At 39.6% G+C, this 11505-nt stretch overlaps 1 protein-coding gene across 1 annotated transcript in view; it reads left to right on the top strand.

Moving 5' to 3' along the window:
- MKS1 (MKS transition zone complex subunit 1) overlaps nt 1–2471 on the top strand; it is a 93560-nt gene extending 91089 nt beyond the window's left edge. Inside the window, exon 18 of the mRNA XM_033940395.1 lies at nt 707–2471. Coding sequence (XP_033796286.1) covers nt 707–819 — 113 coding nt within the window. The 3' untranslated portion in view covers nt 820–2471. The remainder of the gene's footprint in view (nt 1–706) is intronic.
- Nucleotides 2472–11505: the final 9034 nt, after the last annotated feature.

The raw sequence follows: 11505 nt of genomic DNA on the forward strand, positions 1-11505 counted from the left end.
GAATATTAAGTGTTGTATCTGAGTTTAAAATGTTATATATGCTGTTACATATATTGTAAGTTTTTGGGGTGTTTTTTTTGTAAATCTTTATTCATTTTTGAATCTTACAACAAGTGAATTAAACATAATAAAAACAATTTTCACATATCACTTGTATTTACAATCAAATATTCTTGTAAGATAAAATAAATACCCCCCTTTTTATCAATATTCCTAATTCCTTATGATATATTGTAAGTTTTTAAAAATGAATAAAGAATAAAAAAAAAAATAAATAAATTAAAAAAAATAATAATCTCAATAATGGTTCTCATATGTGAAGTACAGGACCCGACATGGGCTGTGTTTTGGAGAAACGCTCCTTCCTCAGGGGTCCAGATGAGATTGAACCACAATTATGAAGAACCATGGGTATTGAGAAATCAGTACAACAAATCAGTGGACAGTGAATACTGCCGGATTATGTCCTGCTGCGACTGCAGTTTTGGGGGTTTTTTCCGTTTGTCATTCTATTTTGCACTTGTCCATATTAATCTTCTGCCATTTAGATGCCCAGTCCCTCAGTTTCCCAAGGTGCTCTAGAAACTCCTCACAGTTGTGGCACATGTTCTACAGATACCGAGCACATTGCTGTTCTTGCAGACACATGAAACGTCCTTCACACATACAGATCAGGCATGACCTATTTGCTTCATGTTTGTTATAGAAGCATTTCAGAGAGCACGGCACCGAATGCAGCATGTCAGAGAGAATCTTCCTCAGGACCTGATTACCACTACAGCTAGTGCAATGTCCTCCATTCGTCAGTCTACTGCCTGATTCTGGTACTCTAAATAAGAAAGAGAATGAGCAATTTGATGGGATATGAAGAGAGCCAAGAGCTTCCAGAAATGGTGATGAGGAATCAAGAAACAACCTTTGTGTACTTAATAATTTTTCATTGGTTTATTATTGTTTTACCAAAGACAATATGTTTTTGTGATTGTAAAACATTTTGAAACATTTCTGATCATCAGAAACATTTCCTGAGTCACTTACGGTCTGGAACCAACCTAATCCTTCAGTGTGTAATGACTCTTGTGTGCTCTAATTCTGAGAAGTGAGGTACAGAGTAACCCAAAGGGTTCACTAACAAGAGAGGAAGCATTAAGGGCCTGATTCTTGAAACGCGCGTCCTGATTGCAAGTGGCGATGTGCGTCCTGATTGGCTGTGGTAGGACGCCTATTTTTTATTTTTTTTTTTTTAAAGCGTCTGAGGCAGGACGCCTCTATAGCACATCTGTGGAGACACGCACCCACACTTAAATATGCCCAAAGCAGGGCTTGGGTGTGGTTTTGCCCAGAAGTGGCCTTGGGTGGGCTTAAGCATCGGTATGTGTCTCCGTAGACGTGAGACAGACTCCTTAAATTTAGTCCTGCGAAATGCTGGCCTACATTTAAGGCGTCCGGGATTGTAGACACGATTCTGAACAGGATACCGATGCATGATTAACACACAATCAGCGGCCACTGATATACAGAATCAGGCCCTAAGAGTATCAGCGTCCTATACAGAATCAGGCCCTAAGAGTTTTGGGTCAGCCTCATGCTTCTATACAGCACTTAGGTAGCAATTCTATATGGGTGTACCTCCTTATAAGTACCCCATGGGAGCACATATTCTGTAATGGCATCTGCATGTTCAGATTCTGTTAGAGAATACTAGCAATAGTCTGCATTGGCATTACAAGAATTTACATGTCTGTAGTCACGGTAGCCATAGATCAGGTATAACTGCTGGTGTGTAAATGCCACAAGATATGCATAACATACAGTATTCTATATATTACCCCTCTCCCCCTATATATTGCACCCAAATATCCACATGCAAATAAATTGACTACAAATAAATTGAAACATCAGTAGTCGGGTGCTGGTTATAGGATTGCCCTTCATGTGACCAGCCAGTGACATAGGTAACTCTTTTTTTTTGGAAGTTATATTATTTTGGGTTCCCCCTTTTTCCTTTTCCCTAATTTCCCATTGCAAATTTTATTGTAATTTATCCTTATTGTTCTTCTTTTTAATTGTAACAGAGTTTGTTTTGTATTGTCTTATTTTCCCATTTTATATTCATTATAAACCCATAGATTTGAACTTTTGTTTTATATTTGTGGTATATTAAATAAATTGAACTTGAGCTTGTGGTAGTAAGAAGCAATCTGCAAGGAAGAGGGCCATGCACACAAGTATAAAGTGACTTAGAAGCTGTAAGATCAACTCTCTACTTAAGGCCCTTATTTTTTTAAAAAAAGACGACAGGTTTGTGCACATAGACACTTTAATGATAAGTCGGAATTTTGTGTAGATAAAATTGGATTCTCAGTTTGTTTTATACCATATTGTTAGTTTTATACTTTTTTCAATCAAAGCAATTATTGCTTGATTTTCTATTTTCCTAAATTATTTTGAATTAAATTTTATTTACTGAATTATACTTGTCCGCTTGATTTTGTTGCCCTAGTTTAGCCAGTAGTTTTATAATGAGGCACCTAAGAATGCTGATTAATTTTATGTACGTATGCATTATATAAAAATATGCACACATATGCTAACTCCACCCTAATCTGGCCCTCAATAATGCCTCCAACCAGGTTACTCAAATTTCTCTGTATTCAGGGTATCTGCACATTTAGGGCCCCTTTTGGAAAGCTGTGATAATGGGTCCTGGTATAGCAAATGTGATGCAGCCCATTAAGTTCTTATGGGCTGTGTCGCATTTGCCATGACAGAACCTGCTACTGCAGCTTTATAGAAGATGCTCTTAGAGTACCTACTGTATACCCCAGCCAGTCTTTTAAATAACATTAATTATATGCCTGCCTCTACTTTCAAACGGGCCTGAAGACATTTCACCCACTTTAGTGCAGGAAATTAATGCAAAAAGACAGGAGAACTCTTCTTCACTCAGGTGCTTTTTATCAAACCGTACTCAAAAAAAGAATAGAGTGCTGTTTCTCAATTACTCATTGTTGAGAAATTATTGAGCAATAGCACCTTTTTTTTCTTTGTTTATGGAACATAACACATACAAAAATTATTATTATTTGTGGTACTTAATGAATTAAATTTATTATTATTTTTTTTTATAAATCTTTATTCATTTTCAAAAATTACAAGTGTACAACAATCATTCATAAAAAATCTTAATTAATCACTTGACAGAGCGTTTTAATTTCATTCATTAAATACCAAAAATAATACAATCTAAGCAGTGTACAATATAGTATAAATGTCAGAGAGACCAACAAGCACACAGACCAGTGATTTCCAAACCTCGTTCTCCTAGAGGCAGACAGTCAGATTTCCAGGATATCCACAATGAATATTCATTGTGGATATCCTGAAGAACCACTGACAGACATTTTTAATTTAATTTTTTCTAGTCTCATCCAAAATGTCCTCCAGGAAACGCTTCCCTGGATGTGGACTAAAGTAAAAGAGTACTTTTTGCCAGATCGAAGGAGAGCAATTTTCAGATGAGTTATTCATGTGTAAATTTACTTTTGATTTAGGCAGAATAAATGTTCAGAAATTTATGGACTAGTAGCTGTATTAAATGTTGAAGCTTCATATGCTTTTACTGTATTTTCCAACAATACTTCACAAGTAAAATTAGAATTGTTTTCCAGGTTTTACAGTTAAATTAAGATAGAGAATAGTATTATGTTCTTGTTTTCACCATTAGTAATAATAATAATAATAATAACAGTTTATATACCGCAGGACCGTGAAGTTCTATGCGGTTTACAATGATTAAAAGATGGTACAAATTGAGTGAGCTTAGCAGAGTTAAAAGCTAGTGATTAACAGCTCTAGGGATCAGTTATTGTGGAGAAAGAATTGTACGGGTCAGCTGCCTAGATACTTCAGGAAAAAATATGTTTTTAGGGGTTTCCTAAATTCCCCATAAGTAGTAGGCGTAAGCAATTGTTCTAGATCTTTACCTCATAATGCTGCCTGATGTGAGAAAAGATGTTGATGATGTCTTTTAAGTTTACATCCTCTAACTGGAGGGGAGACAAAGTTCAAGTGTGAGCTTCTCTTATGTCTGTTGGCTGAGAAAGAGAAAAGGTCAGTTATATACTTAGGAGCTAGACCGAATAGTATCTTAAAGCAAAAACAACCAAACTTAAACTTCACATGTGCCTCCATCGGCAGCCAATGCAGCTGTCGGTAGTAAGATGTCACATGATTGAACTTCTTCAGCCCGAAAATCAGTTTGGCCGCTGCATTTTGCACTAGTTGTAATTGTCGCATATTCTTTTGGGAAATTGCCAAATACATAGAAACATAGAAAGATGATGGCAGAAAAGGGCTATAGCCCATCAAGTCTGCCCACTCTACTGATCCCCCCCCCATTAAGTCTGAGTGCTAATGTCCTAGTTCCTTATCTCGACCCTCGTAAGGATCCCACGTGGATGTCCCATTTATTCTTAAAGTCAAGCACGCTGGTGGCCTTGATCACCTGCACTGGAAGCTTGTTCCAGTGATCTCTACTCTTTCTGTGAAGAAATACTTCCTGGTGTCACCATTAAATTTCCCTCCTCTGAGTTTGAGCGGGTGTCCCCTTGTGACCGAGGGTCCTTTGAGAAAGAAGATGTCGTCTTCCCCCTTGACACGTCCTGTGATGTATTTAAATGTCTCAATCATGTCCCCCCCCTTTCCCTGCGTTCCTCTAGAGTGTAGAGCTGCAATTTGTTTAGTCTTTCTTCATACGAGAGACCCTTGAGCCCAGAGATCATCCTAGTGGCCATCCGCTGAACCGACTCAACTCTAAGCACGTCTTTACGGTAATGTGGCCTCCAGAATTGCACACAGTATTCCAGATGAGGTCTCACCATGGTTCTGTACAGTGGCATTATGACTTCAGGTTTGCGGCTGACGAAGCTTCTATTGATACATCCCATCATTTGCCTTGCCTTGGATGAGGCGATATTACAGTAGTCAAGTTTACTCAGTACAAGGGATTGTACCAGAATTCTAAATAATGATAATAATAATAATTTTATTTTTATATACCGCCAAAGCCATGATAGTTCGAGGCGGTTTACAACAAGAGGCGCTGGACAATCAGCGAAGTAGTTACAATACAAAGTCATTGAAGTATTTACAATACAAAGTCCAAGAAGTAACAATGCAAAGTCATCGAAAATAAAGTACAGGTTGGGAGGAGTGATACACTAGGTTCATAGGTTACCATCGGTTTTTATTGATTTTCTAAAATTGAGGTAAGATGAGGAATGGTTGATGATGTTAGCCAGCCAGTCGTTCCATTTACCTGCCTGGGAGACAAGAGTTCTGTCCAGGAATTTTTTGTAGCGGCAGTCCTTTAACGATGGAAAGGAGAACAAATGAGTTCTGCGTGTGGACCTAATGGAACTGTCCAGATTAAATTGAGAAAGCAGATACATAGGGGCCAGGCCAAAAATTGATTTATAGCAAAGGCAAAAAAATTAAAACAAAACTCGTGCTTCCAAGGGCAGCCAATGAAGTTTTTGACATATCAAAATATGCTTTAATGGACCGAAGCTTCCAGAGAGTGAAAAAACCCTTTCTGATTAAGGAGTCCACCTGGTCTTTCATGGTTAGGCTCTGGTCTAGTGTTATACCTAATACCTTCATAGTAGACTGAATAGGATAACTAAGTTTATTGATGGATAGTGATGTTTTGGTGCTCAGCGGGTGTGGTAAAGCTATGAAAAATCTTGTGTTTTCTGAATTAAGTTTCAGTCTGAATTCAGCCATCCATTGCTCCATCAAATTTAGTACTTCTGTTGCTTTGGGAGTAACTTCCGAGAGAGAGTTAGCGAATGGGATAATGATCGTAAAGTCATCTGCATAGCTAAATAATTTTATCCCCAGCTTGGTCAATTGCGCACCTAAAGAAGTCATGTAGGCATTGAAAAGCAATGATAGTGGTGACCCCTGTGGTACGCCAGATGGATTGCTCCAGGTATCAGAGAGATTGTGATTAAAATGTACTTGATAGGTACGGGACATAAGGAAGCCTTGAAACCAGTCTAACATCTCTTCTCTGATACCAATTGCATCTAAGCATTGTAGCAGTTTCCTACGGTCCACTAAGTCAAAGGCAGAGTTCATATCAAATTGCATGATCAGGGTATTAAGGCCCTTACTGAACAAGAGATGCAGATTATCTAAGATAGCCGCAATTACTGTCTCAGTGCTGAATAAAGGTCTAAAACCAGATTGAGTTTCATGTAAGAGAGAGAACTGATAAGATATTCCATCAGTTGGGTATGTACCAAGCCTTCCATGATTTTTACAATAAATGGAATGGATGCTACTGGTCTATAGTTGGTGACTAGTGCTGATGATTCTTTACTATTTTTTGGAATGGGGGTATTATTATGTGACACACTAAATTGAAGTTCCCTAGTGGGAGGACTTTACGAAATAATATAAATCAGATAATTCCCACTTATAGTTAAATGTAAGTGAAAGTTCTATTCTACATATAGGAGTCGGCCTCAGTAATGGAGCCTACGCGTAGTCGTATTCAATGACTGAGGTATTCAGCGTAGTTGTATTTGCTCCTTATTCTCCAATCATTGGCCTTACTCCAGTTATATTTTTTATTTATTCCAAAATATTAAATTCTACCTAATATAAATTAGTTATTTCTATTTTTTTCTTTCATTTTTCAATTTTATGAAACTTTACTAAAATGTAATATTTAATTCATTTCCATTCCTTTCATTACACTCTTTCATAGTTCATGAGACTACATTCTTTCATTTATCTCTAATTTTTATCTCTTATTTTGCCGCTATTGTTCTTAATACTGTTAAGAATTGCTTAACATCTAGGCAACATGTATATGTCAAAAAACCTACTTATCTTGAGTCAGCGCTTGTGTTTCAAGAAAGCCAACGTGGCCAGCGTTTCGTGGGCAGAGATTCAAACCCACTGCATCAGGGCCGAATTGTTTGAGAAACAAGCTGTGCTCTGTATTCATTTGAAAGTGGTCTTTGAGAACATGCGTTATGATGTCAGAGAAAGGGCGGGACCGCCGGAAGACGAAGCAGCGCAGATGCAGGGCTCACAGAAGGGCCGAGACCGCCAAGAGGAAGTAGCAGGACACCTGTAGGAGCTTCTACATGATGAGGGGGGGGTCGGGAGGCTGTGGGGGTGCTTGCGGTCCTTCAGGGTGGGGGTGCGGGTGCGTGCGAGCAGTCCTTCGGGGTGGGGGTGCGAGCGGTCCTGCAGGGGGCTGAATCGGACGTCGGGGGGGCATCAGGCTTTCAGGGTGGGGACAGGACTTCAAGGGGGAGAGGAGAGTCGGGGCGGGGGAAAGGAGAGTCGGGGTGGCCAGAGGAGAGTCGGGGCGGGCGAAAGGAGAGTCGGGCGGCGACGGGAGAGTCGGGGCAGCATGCGCGGTATACGGGTGTGCGCAGTATATAAAATTTTTTTTACATATATGTCGGTTTCCCGCGCGCTATACCCGTGTGCGTGTTTTACATGGGTGCGCATTATCTACATGAAAATACGGTAATTTCTTTTGAGCTAGTGTTAGATAAGTCGATTATGGAAGAGTAAAATGTTTTACGTTTTTCTTTTATCAGTTCTTTGTAGATTTTTATGTTGGATCTCCAGTTGTTCCGGTCTGACAATTTTCCTGTTTTTTTTCCAAATTCTTTTGTTTAATATGGCATATATATTCAGACTATAATTCATAACTGGGTTTGAAGCAGATAACAGATCAAACATAACACAAAATCACATCATATTAAAATTTAATACCAAGCATTGTAGTTCAAAGAAAAATACAACAAAGCAAACAATTTATTACGAGTCTGTTCTCTTGAGGCTAGAGTTGCAGACTTGGGAAGAGCTGATGGAGAAGTCCTACCTCCAGTCTGGCAGCCCTTGTGGTGCCTTGTAGGAGGGAGGCCTCCTAAAAGGAGAACATCATCCTGGTGATGCAGGAAATGATCCTGTAGCCAGGACTACCCACCAGTATATGCAGATGCAATATCCTCTTGCACCGAGGATCTGTCTCCAGGGGCTTCATCCCAGAATGGAGAAGTTAGGACAGCCATTGTAGTGGGAGATTCAGTCATTAGACATGTAGACAGCTGGGTGGCTGGTGGGTTTGAAGATCACCTGGTCACTTGCTTGCCGGTTGCAAAGGTGGCAGACCTCATTCATCACTTAGATAAGATATTAAATAGTGCTGGGGAGGAGCTAGCTGTCTTGGTATATGTAGGTACTAATGACATAAGAAAATATGGGAGGGAGATTCTGGAAGCCAAATTTAGGCTCATAGGTAGAAAGCTGAAATCCAGATGCTCAAGGGTAGCATTTTCAGAACTGCTCCATGTTCCACGCGCAGGACCCAAGAGGCAGACAGAGCTCCAAAGTCTCAATGTGTGGTCGAGATGAGGGATTTAGATTTGTTAGGAACTGAACTACCTTCTGGAAAAAGGGGAGCCTGTTCCAAAAGATGGGATGGAAACAGGCTGCTGGTGCTAATGTTTAAAAAGGAGATAGATCAGCACTGTATAATTAACTTTTCTTTTTTCAACAACATGGGGGGGGAGTGTTTGCTGGATGCCTGTGGAGTGAGTGTTGAGGGGTTTCTATTTTTCTTTTCCTTTATCATGATAGTGGGGACTAGGAGATGGTTGATTGGTGGGTTTGCAAATAATATAAAAACTGCAGCCTGTATATCACGACTTAACTGGTCTTCCATGATTTTATTTCTGCTTATCGACTAGTACTCTATATATCCTTTTAGGTCTGGCATTTGGGTGGAAGCCTGTATAATTAGGTGATTTCTTATTTTGCTATTCTATCTGTACCTTTCGAGGGTTACTGTTTTTGGTTTCCTCTTACTCTCTGTTGTGATTATACTGTTGCTGCACTAATAAAGATACTTTAAAAAAGGAGATAGAGCAGCTTTTAAACTATGATTGGGGGGGTAGAAGCCAACAGTCGCCCAGGAGCAGATGGTTCGGTGTGGAGTATCCTTGAAGGATACTGTTGAATCAGAACAATTAGGGAGTTCCAATAGAGAGGTTTCAAAAATAGTAAAAGGAAACCAAGAGTGTTTAAGAGAGAAGATGTGAAATTATCTCTGTCATCTTCTCAGCAGCCTGTAGATACAAAGAAAAAAAAAACAATTTGAAGTATCTGTATACAAATGCTAGAAGTCTGAAAAATAAAGTATGAGAGTTAGAGTATATAGCACTGAATGATGAGTTAGATATAATAGGCATCTCAGAGACCTGGTGGAAAGATGACAATCAATGGGACATTGTGTTACTTGGGTACAAATTATATTGTAGTGATAGAGTAGATCAAATTGGGGATGGGGTTATGCCATATGTTAAAGAGGGAATTGAATCTTACAAAATAAACATTCTGCACGACACAGATAGCAGTGTGGAATCCACATGGATAGAAATTCCATGTGTGAAGGGAAGGAATATACGGGTAAGGTAATGCTACCAACCCTCAGGACAGAATGAGCAGACAGATGAAAACATTTTTCAGAGATCAGGAAAGCTGACAAATTGGGCAACAGTATAATAATGAGTGATTTCAATTACAAAAAAAAAGTGTGCAGGCACAAGTACGAGAAGACGGTAATCCCCCAATGCTGTGCTATTTTTCTTGTACAACAGTATACGCGCACAAAAAAAGTGGAGAAAAAAAGCTCAGTTTGTTTTCATAGGTTTTATTTTTTTTTAATCCACTTAGGAACTTTTCTCTATGCAATCTGTGAAGGCATTCAGTCCTTATATATGTGAAAGAGGCTATTACAGCCAAGAAAACATCCTTTAAAGTAGGGGTGTCCACACTTTTTGGGCTTGTGAGCTATTTTTAAAATGACCAAGTCAAAATGATCTACCAACAATAAAATTTTTAAAAACACAAAGCACACTGTACGCAGAGAAAATGTTAATTATCATTTATATTCCCGGAGGAGGGGAGGGTTCAAAGAACTCAAGGCTTTATGCAATGTCTTTATGCAATGTCACCTCAGTAACAACTATACAAAAATAGACAAATATACCCCCTCCCTTTTTATTAAACTGCGATAGCGGTTTTAGCGCAGGGTGCTGAGCTGAATGCCCCGCACTGCTCTCGACGCTCATAGGCTCTCTGTGCTAAAAACCGCTATTGCGGTTTAGTAAAAGGGAGCCATAGTGCAAAATAGCAAAATATAGACAGCAGATATAAATTCTCAAAACAGACATATTTTGATCACTAAATTGAAAATAAAATAATTTTTCCTACCTTTGTTGTCTGGTTATTTCATGAGTCTCTGGTTGCACTTTCTTCTTCTGACTGTGCATCCAATATTTCTTCCCTTTTTTCAGCCTCCTGTATGCTTCCTCTCCTCCAGACCTCATTCCCTCCCTGAACTTTTTCTTCTCTCCCTGCCCCCTCCCCTTTCTTTCTGTCTCCCTGCCCCCTTTCTTTCTGTCTGTCTTTCTCCATGCCCCCTTTCTTTCTTTCTTTCTGTTTCCCTTCTTTCTGTCCCCCTGCCTACCCCCTTTTTTATTTGTCTTTCTTCCCCCAAGCCACCATTGCCACAATCGGAGAACAGGCCCCCAAGCCGCCTGCCGTCAAGTTGTGAGCTCTCCATGCTTCCCGACACGGTAAACAGAAGCGTCAGGCCAACCAGCTTCCCCCCCCTCGACGCCAATTAGTTATCGGAGAGAAAACAAAGGGTAGGGTAAAATGGCCATTTTTCTCAATGGAGGAGGGTAAATAGTGGGTGTGCCACAGGGATCTGTACTGGGACTAGTGTTATTTAACTTATTTCTAAATGATCTGGATATTGGAACTACAAGTGAGGTGATTACATTTGCAGATGACACTAAACTATTCAAAGTTGTAAAAACACATGTGGATTGTAAAAAGCTGCAGGAAGACCTTAGGCAATTGGAAGACTGGGTGTCCAAATTGAGCTAGCAAATGAAATTTAATGTGGACAAATGCAAAGTGATGCACATTGAAAGAATAATTAAAATCATAGTTGCCGGCTGCTAGGGTCCACCTTGGGGGTCAGCGCTCAAGAAAAAGATCTGGGTGTCATTGTGGATAATATGCTGAAATCTTCCACCCAATGTACTGCAGTGGCCAAGAAAGAAAACAAGATACTAGGAATTATTAGAAAAGGAATGGTAAACAAGACTAAGAATGTTATAATGCCTCTGTATTGTTCAATGGTGCGACCTCACCTTAAGTATTGCATTCATTTCTGGTCTTCTTATCTAAAATATATATATACTAGTCTTTAAGCCCGTTACATTAACGGATGCTAGAATATATGTCTGCCTTTCTTTCTGTCTGTCTCACTCCCTGGCCCCCTTTGTCTGTCTGTCTGTCTTTCGGTCTCTCTCCCTGCCCCTGTGTCTTTCTTCCTTTCTTTCTGTCTCCCTCCCTACTTCCCTGTGCAGAAGCCGAAGCAGCATTCCCTCCCCCTCC

Source organism: Geotrypetes seraphini, chromosome 1, assembly GCF_902459505.1.
Source record: "Geotrypetes seraphini chromosome 1, aGeoSer1.1, whole genome shotgun sequence".
In the NCBI taxonomy this organism is placed as follows: domain Eukaryota; kingdom Metazoa; phylum Chordata; class Amphibia; order Gymnophiona; family Dermophiidae; genus Geotrypetes; species Geotrypetes seraphini.